The sequence below is a fragment of the Cottoperca gobio genome, chromosome 15, assembly GCF_900634415.1.
Source record: "Cottoperca gobio chromosome 15, fCotGob3.1, whole genome shotgun sequence".
Classification (NCBI taxonomy): Eukaryota; Metazoa; Chordata; class Actinopteri; order Perciformes; family Bovichtidae; genus Cottoperca; species Cottoperca gobio.
Genome location: NC_041369.1, coordinates 5,146,324 through 5,168,021, shown reverse-complemented (window position 1 = coordinate 5,168,021; position 21,698 = coordinate 5,146,324). Strand labels below are relative to the sequence as shown.

The 21,698-nt window shown below is 42.0% G+C and overlaps 1 protein-coding gene across 2 annotated transcripts in view; it reads left to right on the top strand.

The window, feature by feature from the left end:
* LOC115019983 (gamma-aminobutyric acid receptor subunit pi) overlaps positions 1–21,698 on the top strand; it is a 50,008-nt gene that overhangs the window by 19,651 nt on the left and 8,659 nt on the right. For both annotated transcript variants that reach the window (XM_029449771.1, XM_029449770.1), the window contains exons 3-5: positions 13,418–13,530; positions 17,360–17,427; positions 18,969–19,186. In XM_029449771.1, the coding sequence (XP_029305631.1) occupies positions 13,418–13,530; positions 17,360–17,427; positions 18,969–19,186 (399 nt within the window). The remainder of the gene's footprint in view (positions 1–13,417; positions 13,531–17,359; positions 17,428–18,968; positions 19,187–21,698) is intronic.

Sequence of the window (21,698 nt, the reverse complement as noted above, 5' to 3'; positions counted from 1 at the left end):
GGCTTGACTGCAGATTAATTACATCATCTTCTTTCTTAATCTTCCTCTGCAATGGTGTAATGGCAGCCAACTGGAGGACCACCAGCTATTCATCTCAATTAATCAACTCTTTTACAGCAGTGGATGGAAATGCACGATAATTCGCATTTTCTTTTGCATATTTTCTGACAGACAGACAGACTTTGCTTGCATGTAATACAATATGCAATATTGTAGCGTTGTCCTATGGATGTACTGGCCATTATACATATATTCAGACTTTTACTAATTTTTACATGAAAAGAGAATGTGGAACTTGGATACATTGTTTGGTTACTCATGAATCGTCTCTGATTAAAACAGACAACATTCAATCCTCCAAACCAGTCAGTAAGGGATGGGCTCACTCAGTTCTCCTTGTCAACATAATTCCATATAGCCTATATATGTTATGGCTCTTGGAAGTCTGAGTTACTTCATGTCAGACAATCCATTTTTCTAAGAGGCACTCAGATTTGCAATCAATGTTTTTCAGGCAGAGCAAATTGTATTATCATGCAGAACTGACCATCATTTCTTTAGCATGGAAGGAAAGTAGTATGGCACCTGCTCGCCTGCATGACAACCACCAGGGTTGAGCCACTCAGGAGAATGTGCACACATTCAGTCAATTACTCAAGATGATTCTCAGTCCGCTATCTCGCTATAACTGCATAAAGAGAGGTGAGCAAGAGTTGGATCTATAAACATCAGACTGAAAGCATCCCAGCAGAGCTTGGCCACAGCCTTCTGTTGTCTCACAGCAGGCTCACAGAAGCTGAGTTTAATCACTGTGAAAGACTCGCAGAATAACTTTTTGTTGGATTCCTCTCGTCAAACCATGCACCGCTTGTTGTTTAGACAGCCATATGTATCTTTTATCATTTTGTATGTGTGCTTCGTATTTCTTCTTTTGTCAAGATGCAGTTTATTAGCACAACAACATATCCTTACTGTTCACACAAATAATATACTTTCACACATGAACTTCCAAAACTTTTCAGCTCTTTAAAGAACAAACTGCCTGTGGAGAGCAGTCATGTATAAAAGCAGCAGCTGATTTACATTAACAACGCGATTAACATGCGCACATGCTGTAAAGCTCACGTAAATATTCTACCCAATTTACTGTATGATTCAGGATACTGCTTCCTTTTTGGTTGTGCCAGTGCTGTAATTGATGAAAAGCTTGACAAGTTGATTGTGCAAAGTGCGCAATACTTCATTTTAATTGGCTGGGGGTGATGGAGCAGAGCACTTCATTGACAAATCTCACTCTGCCCCTTCAATAATCAGCAGAGCAGAGTTTCCAGGCCTGCGTGTATTATTAATGAAAATTAGGTCAGTCTAATATAATGGAATGAGCAAAGGGCTATACATCCCTATCTGTAAGGATGAAGAAATGGTAACATTAAAGTATCAGAATTGTTAAGCATATGAAGCCTTGCAATCTAGGCAAAATGTAAAACAGTAATGATAATTTTTTTCCATCTGCTGGTTAATTACAGCCAGCTTGACGAGACGATTCTACAGCAGGCGTCTTCTTTCTAAGGTTAGAGAATAAAAGTAGCCAGTGCCGTATAAAAGTGTAGCATCTATACTTGCTGATTTGCCTGAAATAAAGTCATACATTTTTTATCTCACACCTTACATTTTTCCTGAGATTCAGACTTCAGTAGGCTTATGAAGACATTAAATGTTCTGTACTCGGAGGGAGTTTTTCTATTCTCCTATGTGGAGGGGCTTAGGGAGCTGCCTGGGATAGCATGAAAGGGAGAAACAGCTGCTTTTATCCACAAAAGCCTGCGACATGAACTCAAGAGGACTTTTTTTCCCCCATGGTGCCTGGTTGCCTGCCTCTGCATCTCTGAGCCTGGAGTGGCTGAGGGGTCTGAGGAAGTCTCGAAAGTCCCTGATGAGCGAGAGAATAATCTCTGTATATGAGAGCAGCAGCGACTTTCCTCAAATCCCATTTCACAGTGACAAAAAATGAATATTCTAAGCAAAAGAAGAAAAGAAGTCATTTAATGCAACTTGACAGGTGAAGCATCCAGTGTAGAGCAAACGCTTGGAGCACACCTAGAGGCTTGAGTTAATGCCGTATGTTTTACCTGTTCCTCTAGAGCAGCCTGTCACTAGACAGTGGATGCCATCTCTGACATATATGGCCTACTGTACCAAGGAAGTCACATGGGAGCTCTCATGCACACAGTCATGTCAGCCCTGTATTGAGAGAAAATGAACCAATTTCTATGGACTACCATTTGATCTGATTGTAAATTAAGATGCAAATGTTATTGAGATTTGAATATGAATAAGCTTGATTCACTAACCTTGAAGGTGAACTGTGGCCTTATTTCATATGGTGGGTTGAAAACTAATCCTCATACATCCATGACCAACATATTAGGAACCAGTCTTTCAAATTTGACCATCAGGTGTGATTAAATGTTTCGTATTATTAAAGTGATTGATAGTATGCAGAAGGAAACTAAACCATATGGTAATACAGTATAGTCTATATAAGGGATTTGCAAGCAAAATATCTAAAAAGTAATCTCATGAAAATGTATAAAGGGACTTGTGCATGTGCCAGTTTGTGTAGCAAAAAGAAGAAAAAACAACTTGTGATGGAACTGCAATCCCCACCCTATTAAATCCCCCTATGCTCAGCCGATTTGTACATTCTCCTGAATGGGGAATATGCAATCAAATTGCTCCCAACGCGAATACAGAACACATGTGTTGTGCTCCTTTGTGAGGCTAGAGCATCGTAGCATTGCATGGCAATGGCTGCAGGGATTTCTGCAGCGGAGAAGAGACCGGCTAAGGGAGTTTGGGGAACAAGGAATGACATGAATCTATAAGAGAAGACTGAGTAGCGGGTTGGAGTTTATCATACTGCAGAGTGGGAGGAAGAATGGAAGGAGAGGGAGAAGGGGTCCACGGAGAGAGCGTTACTCAGCTCTCTGCAGGGGTTGTGTTCAACTAAATTAATCCGTTGTGAAATGTGCAAGTGCTGCCTGGACTGATGCCTTGAGATATTGGGAAGAAGTGTAAGAGAGACGAGGGTTGGGGTATCTGGGGAGGCTATGTCATGAAACAGGATCTGAAAAGGCACATTTTCCCACAGGGTTTGAGTCCTTCATTCCAAGCTACCCTGTATTACTCCGTCTGAATCTATTCCTCCAACCAAAAAACAAAAGCCACATCAGCATAGCCGATAGGCCATAGAATGTAGTTTATAGGTATAGAGGCCATGTACTGTATGTACTGTGTTCTACAGTCCTGAGTAGTTATCATACTTCAACTAGAAAAGTGCACTATAGTGCAGATCTCAGCCAGGTGTGTCTGCAACAACCACTGCTGTAATGTGTTGAATGCAATCAAACCACTAGACTGCAAACGTCACGTCAGAGTCGCGCTGCCATTACGACAGCATTCACGCAACACTGAAGAGATCATCCATACCGGTCAAAACACTTTACACATTAAGATACAATACAGAATCAATAAATAAAAATGCCATCAGAACCAATAATATAAAAGAAAACGGTCAAATCTGGACAGTTCCTAATTCTTAGTGGAAATAAGACTTCAAATTGAAACAGTTGTTACCGGTTGAGAAGAGTAAGGAGTCAGTAGTCAGTGACGATATAAACATTTTTATAAAATAGGTTTTAAAAAATCACTGCAAACCTGAGAAGTCCTTGAGCATACAGTCATAAATGAGCACAGAAATATTAGGCTGACGGGTCCAGTAGTATGCAAGATTAGCTGTGGACAGATGCATGCACACACACAACCAATGTTAAAACAACAGTTTTAACATCCATGTGTTCTATCATTAGCTTACACAGCTACACAGCAAACAAGTTAATGTGTTGTACAGTATGTTTGCTCAACATACTGCCTTATAATTACTTAAGATCACCCATAACGATTATGCTCTTTTTATAATAACACATATTGTGGTAGGTCAATCTCATGTCAATGCATTTAGTCTTGAAATGGAGCAAGGAAGCGATTAGCCTAGCTTAGCATAAAGACTGAAAGCAGGAGGAAACAGCTAGCTAGACTCTCTTCAAAGCTCCAAAGCTCATTATTTAACGCATTTTTATTGTAACAGAGGTGCAGGATGAAAGGCAGATAACTGAGAATCTGCTACAAGCGGTAAGAAATAGAGATGACAGAGACTAGGGCTGGCGTGAGCAGGGAGTAAAGGGGGAAGCGTGGCGAGCGGGGGTAGCTTGGAGGCTGGTAAATTGATGGTAAGCAGGTAGGAGGACAGACAGGCTGGTGATGATCCTGGGAGACACAGGAGAATAGGTTAGTCATGCCAACACAAAGATGAAAAAGTTGGAATTGTTGTAGAGCTGGGGTGGATATACTGCAAGCTGATGAGCAGGAGGGCTGACTGGGAGAGGTGATGAGTCGATTGTAGACAGGTGTGCATTATGAGCAGAGCCGGGAGCCAGGAGAACGAGGAAAAGAGAACACGCCAACACACGCACACACACACACACACACACACACACACACACACACAAAAAACACATAATAGATAGAGACAGACAAAGGAGCACTGGGAACACAGAGAAGAGGGGACACAAGCAAACACTTGGAAATCTTAACTGTCTCTCAATCTAACCCTAACCCTAAAATGTACAAATTCCAAATTTTGTATGTCCTATATGCTGGAATTATTTCTTATTATATCAGATTAACAGGAGGTAACATGTTATTTGATCAGCTTTAGAGGTATTGGTAGGTGTATTGAACTTACTGTTTCCGCCTGCTTCCAGCCTTTACCCTAAACTAAGCTAATCACCCGGCTGAAACTACAGACTGAATGTACAAACATGAGATTGATATTAATCCTCACATCTAACTCTTGAAAAGAAAGTGAATGTTGAATTATTCTTTCAAGCTACACAATATATTAATTGGCAGTTAGTGTCTGATTTCTTCCGTACTATTTCAACACTCAAGGTTAATTTATTGTCATTTCACAACACTGGGTTGCACAACGAAATGCAACTTGTAGTCGCAGTATTCTACACAAGAAAAACAGAACTGATCTTTATGGTGGCGTACGGAGGATGAGTTGAGGAGTCTTACAGCCTGATGCAAGAAGCTGCTTTGTAGTCTGGTGGTACCACAGCAGATACATCTGTTTTTCTTGCCAGATGGTAGCAGAGTGAAGAGGCTGATGTTAGGATGGTTATTACCTCCAGCAAGGAGGTTATGTTTTCTCTGTTTGTCTGTCTGTCAGCAGGATTATGGAAAAACTACGAACCCGATTTTTATGAAACTTGTTGAACGGAACTTGAAACTACAAAAATTATTTCTATCTTTTGTTAATAATGCAAGATAGGGCACTTGTGCTGCATTCATAGTGGTGTCGGAATAAACGGAAAAATAAGTTCCCAACTGGAAAGATTCATTTGAACGCATCCTTAAGTCGGAACAACAACTCGGAAAGAAATAAAATAATCATCTTCTTACCATCACCTTATCGTGGTGGAGAGGTTTGTGCGTCCCTATAGACCTGAGAGCTGTGTAGTCTGGAGCCTAGTGCTCCTGGTAGGGTCTCCCAAGGCAAATTGGTCTCAGGCGAGGGGCCATTCAAAAACGACCTCATGATAGAGAGAGGCAAGGAGAGACCCTGCCCGGAGGAAGCACGGGGCCCCCGTCTGGAGCCAGGCCCAGAGGGAGGGCCCGACAGCGAGCGCCTGGTGGCCGGGTTTGCCACGGAGCCCGGTCGGGCACAGCCCGAAGAAGCTACGTGGTGCCTCCCATCCATCCATCCTGTGGGCCCACCACTCATGGGAAAAACCGCTGGGGTCGGGTGCGCTGTCACACAGGTGGCAGTGATGGTCAGGGACCTTGATGGATCAGACCCGGGCAGCAGAGGTTGGCTCTGGGGACGTGGAACGCCACCTCTCTGTGGGGGAAGGAGCCGGAACTAGTGCGGGAGGTGGAGCGCTACCAGTTGGATCTGGTGGGGCTTACATCTATGCACAGTCTTGGCTCTGGAACCATACTCCTGGATAGGGGTTGGACTCTATTCTTCTCCGGAGTTGTGGGGATACTCACAAGTCCCTGGCTGAGCACTGCTACGTTGGAGTTCACCCCGGTGGACGAGAGGGCCGCCTCCCTACGCCTTCGGGTTATGGGGGGGAAAACTCTGACTGTTGTTTGTACCTATGCCCCAAACCGCAGTTCGGAGTATTCGGCCTTCTTGGAGACCCTGAATGGAGCCCTGCAGGGGGCTCCAGTAGGGGACTCCGTAGTCTTGCTGGGAGACTTCAACGCACACGTGGGAAACGATGGAGATACCTGGAGAGGCGTGATTGGGAGGAATGGCCTCCCTGATCTAAACCCGAATCGTCGTTTGTTGTTGGACTTCTGTGCTAGTCATGGAATGGCCATAACAAACACCATGTTCAAACATAAGGATGCTCATAAGTGTACGTGGTACCAGAGCACCCTAGGCCAAAGATCAATGATTGATTTTGTAATCGTATCATCTGATCTGAGGCCGCATGTTTTCGACACTCGGGTGAAGAGAGGGGCGGAGCTGTCAACTGATCACCATCTGGTGGTGAGTTGGATCAAAGGGTGGGGGAAGACTCTTGACAGACCTGGTAAGCCCAAACGGGTAGTGCGGGTGAACTGGGAACGTCTGGAGGAAGCCCCTGTCCTGGAGATCTTCAACTCACACCTCCGGCGGAGCTTTTCAGACATCCCTGTGGAGGTTGGGGGCATTGAACCTGAGTGGGCGATGTTCAAAACCTCTATTGCTGAAGCTGCGGTGATGAGCTGTGGTCTCAAGGTCTTAGGTGCCTCAAGGGGCGGTATCCCTCGAACATCGTGGTTGACCCCGGTGGCAGGGAAGCCGTTCGACTGAAGAAGGAGTCCTTCCAGGTTATGTTATCCGGGAGGACTCCGGAAACAGTTGCAGGGTACCGAAGGACTAGAAGGGCGGCAGCCTCTGCTGTGTCAGAGGCAAAGCAGCGGGTGTGGGAGAAGTTCGGAGAAGCCATGTAGCTATTAGCACATTTTACAACTTTGATTGAAGTTGATTTAGACTTTGCATCACGTGATTGACACAGAAGTTGTAATTCCATGTTTCGGTCACAATAAAAATTGGCTTCCAATCCTGGTACTCTTCCTGCTAAAAATCCCAGTTGAGGAATTCCTTTGGGAAGGACTTTTGGTCGGCACCAAGGTGCTTCTGGAAAACCATCCGGCACCTCAGGAGGGGGAAGCGGGGAACCATCCAAGCTGTGTACAGCAAGGGTGGGACCCTGCTGACTTTGACTGAGAAGGTTATCAGGCGGTGGAAGGAGCACTTTGAGGAACTCCTGAATCCAACTAACACGCCCTCTATGGTAGAGGCAGAGCTGGAAGCTGATGGGGGATCATCGTCAATTTCCCTGACGGAAGTCACTGAGGTAGTCAAACAACTCCACAGTGGCAGAGCCGCAGGGGTTGATGATTTCCGATCAGAAATGTTGAAGGCTTTGGGTGTTGAGGGGCTGTCTTGGTTGACACGCCTCGTCAACATTGCGTGGAAGTCTGGGACAGTTCCTAGGGGGTGGCAGACCTATTTAAAAAGGGGGACCAGAGAGTGTATGCCAACTACAGGGGTATCACACTTCTCAGCCTCCCTGGTAAAGTCTACTCCAAGGTACTGGAAAGGAGGGTTCGGCCGGTAGTCGAACCTCTGATTGAAGAGGAACAATGCGGATTCCGTCCTGGTCGTGGAACAATGGACCAACTCTTCACTCTTCACTGGAGGGGGCCTGGGAGTACGCCCATCCGGTCTACATGTGTTTTGTGGATCTGGAGAAGGCGTATGACCGGGTCCCCCGGGTGATACTGTGGGAGGTGCTGCGGGAGTATGGGGTGAGGGGGTCACTTCTGAGGGCCATCCAATCCCTGTACGCCCAAAGCCAGAGTTGTGTCCGGATACTCGGCAGTAAGTCAGACTCGTTCGCAGTGAATGTTGGCCTCCGCCAGGGCTGCGCTTTGTCACCAATCCTGTTCGTGATTTTCATGGAGAGGATATCGAGGCGTAGTCGTGGAGGAGAGGGGTTGAAGTTCGGTGGCCTGAGGATCTCATCACTGCTCTTTGCAGATGATGTGGTCCTTATGGCATCATCGGTCTGTGACCTACAACAGCCACTGGATCGGTTCGCAGCCGAGTGTGAATCGGTTGGGATGAGGATCAGCACCTCAAAATCTGAGGCTATGCTCTCACCAGGAAACCGGTGGATTGCTTACTCCGGGTAGGGAATGAGCCCTTACCCCAAGTGAAGGAGTTCAAGTACCTCGGGGTCTTGTTCGCGAGTGGGGGTACGATGGAGCGAGAGATTGGCCAGAGAATCGGAGCAGCGGGGGCTGTACTGCAGTCGCTTTACTGCACCGTTGTGACGAAAAGCTGAGCCAGAAGGCAAAGCTCTCAATCTACCGGTCGATCTTCGTTCCTACCCTCACCTATGGTCATGAAGGCTGGATCATGACTGAAAGAACGAGATCACAGGTACAAGCGGCCATCTTTGAGAGACTCGGAGTAGAGCCGCTGCTCCTTTACGTTGAAAGGAGCTAGTTGAGGTGGTTCGGGCATCTAGTAAGGATGCCACCTGGGCGCCTCCCTAGGGAGGTGTTCCAGGCACGTCCAGCTGGGAGGAGACCCCGGGAAGACCCAGGACTCGGTGGAGAGATTATATCTCCTCACTGGCCTGGGAACGCCTCAGGATCCCCCAGTTGGAGCTGGAGGATGTGGCCCGGAGAAGGGAAGATTGGGGTTCCTTACTGGAGCTGCTGCCCCCGCGACCCGACCCCGGATAAGCGGTAGACGATGGATGGATGGATCTTCTTTTTAACATCCTTGTTGTTTCCACTTCACAACTTACTTCTCATAAACACACCACATGTCTTCCCAACTTTGGAAAAGGGGACAATCTGAGGAGTACATAAATGCACCATTGGTCTTGGCGGAGGTTGTCTTTTAATATCCTTTGGTCTCTGCTGCAGGCACCTCACCTCACCGAGATCACTGATTCCCGGTACTAATAATAATAATCATTGGTGATCATCTGGAGCATTTATAAGTGTTACTGGTGTTTTTATGCCTAAATCATATAATGAATGTAATATTTTGGCTAATTATCTTCATCATGGTGCACTGGAGCAACTCAGATATTGACTGTTAATGCTGTGCGATATAGATTGGGAAGCAAATGAGAGATGAGTAGAGAAATAATGAAAGAACAAAAGCCAGACATGAGAGAAGTGGAGCACAATAAGCAAACCAACGGACTCATTACGGAGAATAGTGGAAGACTCTGATCGTGACAAAAAGAGACAGACTGATCATTGCTTCCTCCTGGCACTTCCTTCCCACCAAATTCAGAAAGCGAAGAAGTAATCACTTGGAACTGGTCAATTACCACATTAGAATATGTTGTTTATATGCACAGTGTCATGTGTCAGTGCAGATAATGTAGGTATTCCAAGTGCCATGACAGATCAAGCCCTCAGAAATCAGATTGTGTCATTGTGCTGCTCATGTCGACATACTATTGAGCTTGTAGAAGTGCTAGAAGAATCTGCTAGATGTGCTTTTTATTTCAATTATCATTTTGCACCTCTTTGACTGTCAGTGTGTTTTTGCACTGCACTTGCTAGAGAGCACTTCAATCTCTTGGTTTACTGGCATTTAATCATGTTGATTAGCATGTCACAAATGCCACATGCGTTGTTAAAAATGATGTACCCATCCATCCATTTTAAATACAGCTTGTCCTGTTCAAGGTTGTGAGGAGGCTAGATCCCATCGCACAATACAGTGGGTCAGCGGTGCGGTAAACCTGGACAGGCTGTCAGTCCTTATTGACAGAAAAACACACTCACACCCACAGGCAATTCAAGTATTACCTGCATGTGTTTAGTTTGTGGGTGGAAATCCAGCTGGTGCTTTCACATGATAAAGTGTGAGGTGACAGCACTCCACCACAACGTTATCTACCAGCAGCACAAAGGACTCATAGCAAACCACATGTTTTACTCTGCTTAAGATACTTTACTACCAGTGTCACCCATCAGCATACACCTGAATGGTGTAAATTAACTAACCACAAATAACTTTTAAATTAGTTAATTGTTAATCATTTTAGGGATTAATAAAATAAAATAAAAACTGCACCCTGTTAGAGCAAGTCAACATAAAACCAATGATCAAAGTAAATTAAGTAAATTAGAAAATGCACCGTTTTTCCTGCATGTTGTCTTTCTATATTAAGTGTTTTGTCCCCTGCATGTGATAGCATAATATACCAATTTTGGATGCTGCAGTGTCACATGACGGGGGGCATACACCAGGGCATCGCCATTTATATATATATATATATATATATATATATATATATATATATATATATATATATATATATATATATACTGTATATGGCAGCTAAAATAGAATACATGTTTTTTTCATGTTTATGTTTTTTGCATCTGTGTTGGAAACAAACAATAGCTTGTGACTTAGTATGGCCCTTTTCATCTCAGTTGAGGGCATTCAATGTGTCATCTTGTCATTCTTGATAGGCAGCCTGGGGGGCAGGTGTGTCAGGTCTGTCAGAGTGCATTCTGGGAAACTGTACACTCCGCAGACCATGCTTTCATCTGGGGAGAGAGGGACCCTACAGTACATAAATATGAGTTTGTTTATTTGTGTTTGTGTATGTTGTGTGTGTGTGTGTATGTGTGTACAGTGTGACTTAATGTGTGCTTCCGACAGCCTAAATATCCACTTGTCTTCATGATCATGGTGCCTTACACATAAGCGAAGAGGAGTTGCACATATTAGTAGCCTGTGTGATTCTAGGAGGATTCTAAGGATCTATCCTTTCCTTTTTTTTTCATTGTCAGGGCTCAGTGGATAGCGACTGTTTGGCATGTTGGAGAGCTGAGGTCTGAAGGTGAAGGTTTAGACAGCCAACAGTTAGAGAGTCTGGGGATTTACAGAGATGGATAGAGAGGAGCTGGAGGATCTTAGCACACATTGAAGTAAAATAAGCTGTGTTACATTGTCAGACTGAAAAACACCAACATATGAGCAGCTCTGTTGATATCAGTGTGTGCTAGGAAATCAATTCCAACATGTATGGCACATGCAGTTGTATGTTTTTGGTTGAATTCCTTTTTTCACATCCTTTCCCTCTGACATGTTTTATTTATTTTCATTTCTTGCTTCTTTCCTTATCTGTGACACTGCAGAGACATGTTTTGAAATTCACACAGGAACCCACTTATACAGTCACACAGACGCAAAACCATTTGTGAATGTAATGAGGGTCACACAGGGCGACCGAGATTGATAATGCAGTATGCCAGAGGCAGAGTGCTGCCACTACCGTCACTAACATGGCTTTCCCATCCAAGTCAGTTGCCTCCTGAAACAACAGGCTGTGAGCCATGTGAGTGAGACTTTATGCAGCATAGCAACAGTGTGCTGGGAGCGAGTTAGCCTAGTGTCTAAGCTGATTTGACACAGTCAGGTGAAACAAGTTCTGAGTTTCGTGGGGAAGACTTTTTCTGTGTTTTTTTTTTTTGATCTAGAGGTTGGGCTCTCAGGTTGTGTGGTGGATTCAGCAGAACAGCCTGTCCTCTCATGGGGAAGAAATTAAATGTAAAGAACTAATGATTCCTTCGTAGAAAAAAAGTTCCAATGTATTTGATACACCATTGCATCAGCAGTGATGTCTTTCTTAGTCAATCATGGGCTGTGATTCAGTCAGATTTTAAACACAAAAAAAGCAAGTTGTGATTTTAGGAAGCCAATGACATCCTTCATGGTGAAAACAAACACAGTTTGACTAAGGTTGAATACTAAGTGAACATCTTTAAATAATATCTTTGCTATATTCTTTCTAGCCATGCTAGCACCAGGGCCCTTTGGTCCAGTTTGGCAGTTTGGTCCAGACGAAAATATCTCCACAAATATTCGATGGATAGGAATACATTTTGCTACAGACATTCATGATCCCAAGAGGATATATGCTAAGTCCCCCTGACGTTTTCTCTAGCACCACCATGAGGTTAAGATTTATAGTTTTGTGTGAAAAGTCTTGACAAATACTGAATGTAGAGTAAAATTCCTCAAAAACTAGTGAAAGGATTTTCATAAATGTGTCATTCATGTTCCCCTCATCATGAGGCTAAAATATCACTTCACATCCAATACTTTGGTTCATGAGTTAGTATGTTAGTATTGTCATCGTGAGCATGTTGCCATGCTAACATTAGCTTTGAGCTCAAAGCACTGCTGCGTGCTGCTCGCGTGGCTGTAAACTGCTTTTAGACAACATAAAGTGCAATGACTGTCTCCTTACAGAAAACAAAATATATGCCCCATTTTATCATCAACCATTTATTACATTCATCTTGAGACCTTTCTATAATTAACATGCACAAAAAAAATAATCGTTAAGAAGAATCTATGTACAGCAGGGTCAGACATAACAGGAAAGCTGCTCACAACAAAAGGAAGTTGCTTTATAGCACAAAACTGAAAGAGGATGTTGCTTTTCCAGCCACTTATGACAATAAGATACAGCTTACCACTTATCTTGACAAAGATTAACTTGTTTAAAGCACTTAAGATAGTAAAATGACTTGTCAATAACAATCGGATGCTTTAATACACATAGCATCGTCACCCTAACGATGAACATGTGGATATTTAATGATGCTGTATCTGATATGAAAAGCATTCCATCTCACTTCTTTGTTCTTGCTCCCCTTGTCACTTATTTGACTACAGCAGCAGACAAGTGACAGAGGGGGCTTTCTCTACAGAGCAGGCGTTCTGTATTTAGAGTCTGATTTGTACACAAACACACACACCACTGGGGAAGGCGCAATGAGTGTTTTTTTTATCCAGCCACAATTGCCAGAAAAATTATCATCTTCCCACACTTCAATGTGCCTTTACGGATAGCATTCAGAAACAACGGGGGAAAGAAATCTCATGAAAGCAAATGGTAATTTTAAAAGCATAAGTGAATTGAAAAACAGGCAGCTGGATGGTTTCAAATATTCTGAAACTTGATCATTTCAAGGTAATCAAATAATTAGAAGAAGTGGCTTCTTTTGTTATTTTATTCTCTCCCTTTAGTTTTTCGTTTGCCATTTTAATTCCCTGTCTGTTGTCCCACTCAGCATGGTTTCTAAGATTTGCTGTGGAACTCAATCGACACCCTGCAGATTCTGTGAATACAAGTGATCTGCCTTTACACAATGGTGGGAGAAACGAAAAAATGAATCTTACTTCTGTTTTTCTCTACCTTTCTTTCTTTCTCTCTTTTCCTGTCTGTGTTGTCAGGTTGTTGGAGAGCTCGATGCTCAACGCAGAAGTGAAGGAAGGAGAGATTCTGCCCCCTACCATTCATAGGCTGATGAAAGGATACAACAAGTACCTCAGGCCTTTCTTTGACAGTAAGGAAACTGCAGACACATGCAGCCATGGAAATGACTGAACACTGAAGGGAAATGTGTGTTTGACAGAGAGAACGAGAGGGGTTCATATTGCAATTAGGTGCTTGCGTGTCTCCTAGTTATATACGCTGACATGCATACATTTAACTTGCATGTGTATATTATGACATGAGATGTAGTGGTATGTATGTGATAATATGGAAATGCATGAAGAAAAAAACAAGCAACAAGCAATCACTAGCATGAGTTCAGTGAACGAATGACATGCTTAAATACTATATAAATCAGAAAATATAATGTTGTTAGTAGTTTAGCCAAGATCAGAGCTGCTAATACGCATTGTGATTTAGATTGTAATTTTCAGCAGGCGACTAATTTACTTCCAATAGACAAGCTATCTAAGTCTACACTTTCAGAGGAACAATGTTATGTCATTCCCTGCAAATCCCTGGCTACCGTTATTGTTCTGAGCTCCGGGAATCCGTCACAATGTAATTATGGTTTCTTTACTCGCTGTTTGATCTGTAATAACACTTCGGACTTCACCAAGGCGAATGCTTTTCAGCATAATCACAAGTCCTCCTGCCTAGAAACATAAGCTTGGCACACAGTGATGGCAAAAGAACTGCAAACACACACACACACACACACACACACACACACACACACACACACACACACACACACACACACACACACACACACACACACATGTATTTGCATTACACTGTGAGAACTTCCATTGATTTTATTCATTTCCTAACCCTTGAGGGGAAAAAAAAAAACCAGAAATGTTTTACTAGATATACGACAGCTGCAATGCTTTCATCATGCACTCCTCTCTAATGCTTTGTGTTTTCAGGGCATTTTTTTAGCCACACAAACAGTGCAAGTAAAAAATATTTCCAACATTTTGGTGCAAGGTTTCACTGCTTGTCAACAGACAGCCCCGGGCACAGCCAGCAGGTCTGCTCAGTGCAGTCCCAACAGACATTTCTGAAGCAGATTTCCGCATTACTCAAAACGTAATTATTATTTCTCATACTGAAGTAACCTTAAAGGATTAGTTTGACGTTTAGGGTAATACACTTATTCACTTTCTTGCCGAGAGTTAGATGAGAAGATTAATACCACTCTATATGTTTGTAGATTATATAACTACAGACAACAAACAGCCAGGATCTCCAAAGATAGCAATATCCAGACTGAAGTATTTGGTTTTTCACTTCAGTTTTTGTACGGATTAAACAAACTTTATATAATATGTTAATTAGTGAGCTTTAGAGATGCTGGTGGATATATTTTGTTTACCTTTAGACGGAGCCACGTTAGCTGTTTCCCCCTGTTTCCATTCTCAGCAGCAGCCGTGCTAATGGTAGATTCATCTTTCAGTAGACATGACAGTCGTATCAATCTTCTTATTTACCTTTGCTCCAGAAAGTTTCTTTCCCAACATGTTGAACTATTAATTTAAATGTGCAATGTGTAATTCCAAGCCACCAACTCCAAATAAATAGGGGGCAGTATTTCACCTCTACAACTGGGACCATACAATCTAAAGTCATCAATCATCAAAACTATCAGTTATCAAAAGTCAAATATAGTATGTTAATCTGTTTATATTTTAGCTGTAATAGTTTGTCATATTTATTATATTTTAAGTTTTAGAGTATTAAAGTGTATTTTTTATATTGTACATTTACATTTGTCATTTAGCAGAGCGACTAACACTGAACTAACTACAGGGACAGGACCAACTCAGGGTTAGGTGCCTTGCTCAGGAGCACAATGGTGGCAGCTCTGGTGTTGAACTCACAACATTCCTTTACATCTCTCTCTTCTAGTGTTGATATACATATTTACTGCGTATTTTTTCACTCCTGTGTAAGCCTGTCTGTCTCTCTGTCTGTCTGTCTGCCTGCCTGTCTGTCTGTCTGCCTGCCTGCCTGCCTGTCTGTCTTTCTGCCTGCCTGCCTGTCTGCCTGCCTGCCTGCCTGTCTGTATGTCTGCCTGCCTGTCTGCCCGCCTGCCTGCCTGCCTGTCTGTCTGTCAGTTCATTAGAGCAGACTGCTGAATCTCTAAGATTTGGTCTAAATAATTCTACTATAGTATAATCTTCACAAGGTGCTTAGATATCTGTGTGTTTACTGAGGCACTTGGGGCTGTACGATCCGTGTAACGTTACGTTTTGATAGTTTGTATGTTGGCTTGGGTCCGGGCGGCAGAGAAGTGTGAACGATGCGGACGACTTGGATACGGCCGGCGTATATCGCAGCACAGGCATTAACACCAGGCTGATAGAGCGCAGGGTCTAACCTGTGTACCTGCAGGAACTGAAAGTTTGACGATCCGGCGGGGAGTCGGCTGAGTCAGTGCTCACTGCTCACACAAGATCTGTCCGTCTCTCTCGCACACTCTACTCCCGGCGGAGCAGCCTCACAAACAGCAGTGGGGACGAGGCGATGCTGCAAGTCGTTTTCTCATTTCTGCCAATTTGGATTTATTAAAAAAAAAAAATTCAAAATGTGCAGGGATCGTGGATGTAACGTTGATAAGCCCTGAGTGTGTCCGAGTTAGGCAGCTGTACTTCTCTTCCTCTACTAACGGCAACTATAGTGAGTCACGATTCATCCTAGACTTTATGGGCGGAACTGTCAGTTAGATGCTAATTTCAATAGATATCTCTGCAATACAACATATAATAGTCTTTAACATTACGTCAATACTGTTACCTCTGCACATTCTGTTGATAATGTTGAACCTTTAAAGCTAAATGTCTTATCTTTACATTGCTTGATGTTGTGTGAAGCCATGAATGTAAGTAAATACACAAACACGAAAGCCAATGTAGAAGTGCCTTGAACCTGCATCGAATAGCCAGCAGGGGGCGACTCCATTGGTTGCATAAGGAAGTCAGATTGTATAGATGTCTATGAGAAAATAATTTAAAACCTTGTGAAACATTTTCCTAATAACTTTATGGTCTCATTCAGACAGCATGATGTTTATTTTATAGATTGTAGTCCCATTTGTAGTCCCATTTCAAGTAAAATAGATAACTATAAGATAACAATAGATAGGGTATACTTTAGGGCGTAGCTACCTTGTGATTGACAGGTCACTACCATAATGTTGTCCGGTTTGGGTGTTGTCTGTTTTCGTCTTAGAACTTAACCCTTTTACATTGTGTTTTCAGTTCATATAAGTTAATTGTAACATTTTGGTAATTTAAAAATGACTTGGATGTATTGGTTGACATCACAGTGACTAAGTCACTACTTATATAGACTACAGTATATTTATGGTACAGGTACATGCATGCAGTTACTACAAACCCATTCCCACAACACATATAGTAGGCACACACTAAGACACATACAGTATCTGCAATATGACAGGCTCATTAGTCTCACTCACAAACATGAAGATTGATAAGAGAGTGAGAAGGATAATGGGATGATGAAACATAAAAGAGTGACAAAGTTAGCCTTCTTTGATGGTGAATCGGGGATAATTAATTCCCTCTAGAGGGTTCACACTCGACAGACTGCAGCTGTTGATGTCCCAGCAATGTGCGGTCTTTAGCATTTTCTAAATATGCTGTCCTTCAAAAACGTTCCATTATACAACACTATGCTTTATTATACAACCATATATCCTTATGCCTGAGTTATTTTTATATAACTCAGTCACATGTATGCATCAACACACAATAAAGCATGCATAAACAGTATATACATAGCCTATATTCAAATGGTGGGGATTATGCAGTGTGTAGACATACAATATACATCCAGCAGTTTTTCATTGGTTTCTTCTTTGTTTCTAGATGGTCCTGTAACAGTGGGAATGAGCCTGGACATTGCCAGCATTGACACCATCTCAGAGATCAACATGGTAACACAATATTGTTATACACAACTACAAAAACAGAACTAAATAAGTAGTTAAGTGTAGCATGCAGTTGTTCAGTTACAGTATGTCTCCTAATGTCCTGTTTACCTCACTTAACCCTTTCAATCCCAGGTCCAACATTCATTATAGTTCAATTGATATACCACCACATTTTATTTTTTGTTTCATATATGGATGTGATATGAATTTGATGTGACATTTGATATGCGTAGTTGCAGGTTTCAAAATGTGTCAAAAATTCAGAACAGTTATACAACTAATTAGTGAAATCTGAGTGTTTGATATAACTGAACTATAGGTACATATAGGCACTAAAAGAAAAATGTGAATTATTTACAAAAGCATCATAATGAATTAAGCAGAAAAGTCACTTGATCTTTTAGTCAATAGATTGAAAAATGTTAAGCCTTAGGTTCTGTAATTGTGATTATTCAATATTTTTCAGTTGTTCCACCACTTTAGTCCTGATAGGAATATCTCTATAATTACTGGAAGGATTAGTATGACATTTTTTACATAGATTCATGATGCCCAAGAGATAAATTCTACTGGATTTGGTGAGACACAGATTTTTTTATCGTGTGCCAGCAGCAGGTCCAATTTATCCTCCTATACTTTGGTTTTAAAATATCTAAAAAACTATTTCCATTAGCCTTAGTCATAACTGCAAATTAACAAGTGTAACAAGCATATTAACACACAAGATGTTGAACTCGATAAACATTATACAACGAACAGCACGTTAGCCTCACAGAGCCCCTAGCTTAACTGTAGACTCATATAGTGGCTTTAAAGGAAATAGGAGAAAAATAAAGCATCCATTCAAACAATATTTAGCTCAAAGGTTGGCACACACACACACACACACACACACACACACACACACACACACACACACACACACACACACACACACACACACAATGCTATCAACACAAACCATGTCATTGTAAGTAGGAATTCTAGCTTGAAAAAGACTAGACATGGAGATGGTAGCTTCTGAACCCAATTCAGGAGAGATGGAGATTAGATTACATCCAAGCATTGTAACTCGTTCTGCTCCTAGGTAATAGGACTATTGACATGTTGATTGACAGAGAGATACACCAGTCCCTTCATGGGTAAGCTTCACTTAAACAGTGGACAGGACGATGGCATTTCACTGGGACTGGTTCATTCTTGTGGCTCGGACATTGCACTCACAGCTTGCTGCCACACAACAGAAGAAATTGATTATGTAGCCGTACGTGATGTAACATCAGGACTTTTAGAATGGATGTACTGTACAAAGTATGTTCAGTGTTCTAAAAACCAGAACAGACAAGCTGACCTAAAGTAATGCTGTGGATTACTGTTGCTTCAGCACAGAAGGTCTTAGGGACCTGACACCATTAATACCCAACAATGCCAAAGAAAGCCACAATCTTACTTATGAAATACAAGGTACACATGAGTCAGCATATTATTGACATGTTTGTTAAAATAATCCATTCCGTTGTGACCATTGAATACCAATCCTGCAGGACTACACTGCCACCATATTCCTCCGCCAGCGCTGGACGGACGAGCGCTTGGTGTTTGAGGGCAATAAGAGCCTGAGCCTTGACGGGCGGCTAGTGGAGCTGCTCTGGGTCCCTGACACCTTTATCGTCGACTCCAAGAAGTCCTTCCTCCATGACATCACCGTGGAGAACAGGCTGATACGCATCTTCCCCAACGGGACCGTCCTTTACGCTCTGAGGTGGGATAACGAACAAGCTTATTGGTTGTTGTGTTTGTTTTTTCCTGCTCCAACAGACGATGAAAAGTAGGCCAAGGAATGGAGAAGAAATTGGCTGAAGAAGGCATCGTGTGTTGAATTTTGAGATAATGTGATTGTAAAGCAGGGACTGTCAATTCTATTACTTGGGTATTAGATTGTATGAATACAGGAGCATGTGATCCATCAATACAAAAAGCTGCAGGCTATCAAAGCAACAGCAAGTCCCGTTAGCATCTTTCCAGGATTGATTGTTTTATGTGCAAAGGCTTAGTGTCTGGCAAGCTCTTGGCAAGCTTCTGAAACATGCATTATCCTTGACTTTCTGATTAAACATTGGGCCAAGCAGACAGGTTATAGATAGAAAGGTTGTAGATGATCCAGCAAGTGAATTTCTTCAGCTCTTTTAAGGCTGTAATGATGGGATTTATACAACCTAATGCTTTTATGTCACATGCTTTAACCTCAGCCTGTCTATGGGTTGTATAAGAGCTGTCCGTGGACCCGATTTGACTCCCCTCACTCAAGGCTTTTGAGCCTCGGTGGATCTCAGTGGTGCTGAAATTCTTTTCATGCATCCAGATTTATCATGGTTACACATGTTTTGGTTGCACAATGAAAGAGAAAAAAGCACAAGGGAGACATTCTCACTTTTCTAATGTAAACTTGGTAACTATCATCGGGGTGAGAATGTACGCGTGTCATGTTATAGTGAATTAAAATGATTAACAACTTACTGCCATTGGTACAAGATTTTTATTGTGTATAAATTGGCCAGTAAAAAAAAAAAATGTTTTGATATCTCAATTCTAACTGTTATTGTTAAAGGGATTTAACAAATCTTGTGTAATTTGCCTTTCCAAATCCCCTGAATTATTCCCAACTACCAATGTTTCTGATTGACCTATATTTAGTCTGTAGACTGAAACTGTGCTATATTGTTTTATCTCCTCCAGCGATTGTGATATGTTAGTTAGGTAAAGGATCAAGTCATCCGCATACACTGCTAATGTGTGCTGTCCTTGTCCCACTACCAATCCTTGTATTTTAGAAGTATGTCTTATTTTCTCCGCATATGGTTCCAAGATGAAAAAAACATACCCAGATAACTACACAGTTTATGAGCATCACCCTGACAGAGAGCAGGACTAGCCAAAAAAAGATAGTCGGGAGTGGGATGGCCACCTCAGGGAATTGGGGCTGTGAAAAGGGACAGAGTGAAATGTGAGGTGTTGAGGAAAGGACAGCTGTGGTAAATGTTTCAGGCTGTGCCTCTGGGAATACATGAGAAAGCACTGAATTGATCAGAGCTAAAGGTTGAGTGGTTAAGTGGGCAGTTTTAATTTGAATTACTGTATTCTACTTTCACTTACCAAGCTCCAGTTGTTTCCGTGATGAAAAATGTATGAAGCCAGACATCAGAAATGTCAACACAGTAAAGACAAGAGATGCATACCAGACAAATGCGTATGTACTGTAAATAGCTCTAACGACCAACGTGCATGGTAGATGGATTTTCTGAGGGTCCACCTCTATTGCGCCACAGCTTATTAGTGTATACTAATGTAAACAATATATATATTATACACAAAATAAGTGTCCCCTCCACTGATTAATAATCCTGATCATGTATGAAATTTCAAGTAAATAATAATAATCTTGATAATAAAAAGGTAGGACTTTGAAGCTTTTTAGTTTTTAGCAAAGTGTAATTATCAAGGGCTGACCGCGGTGATTCCTACGTGTTATGATGTATGGACTAAAGTTATATCTACCTAAAATACCCTCCCTCAAACAATGAGTAACCTAATAGAAAGTCTCCTGAGATGATGTGTCAGCGCTGCATCACATCAATCATCAGAACTTCATGCACACCATGTCACGATTAACATTGTCCATCAGTACTTGTATTGAACACCATGACTTAATATATTCATGCTTGCTTGAAAAGAACAAAGCTTATAGAAGACATTGTATGTCCCCGACAATTATGTCGACAACATAATTAAATGCAATTTGGTAATATTATTCATCAAAAGTTCAAGTATAGTAACCATTCAAAGGATTCTTATGGTGGTCCCAAACATGTATGTGATTCAAATACATGTTTAATTGTTTCTTTTTTTCCAAAACACAGAATACTAAAATATGTAAGGTGTGTCGCCAATCTAACCGACTTAGGAGACATTAAGTCTTAACTCAACACTAAGGAACAACATTATGCACAACATTCATATCATTGTTATAATGTTAATTCACCTAAGACCAACATTATACTGTGAGAGGTTTTCATACATGATCCAGATTTACAGCATGACAGCAATGCAAAGTGAAGCCTTGATTCTCCTTTACTAGTGATCTTCAGTCATGTGCCATAGAGGGCTAAATTCATGCATACTTTCATACATACTACACATCAGCACAACTTCAACCACAAAGCAAAGAGATATTTTGTGTTTGCATAACTGCAACCAATGTGCTAGATCTACTGCAA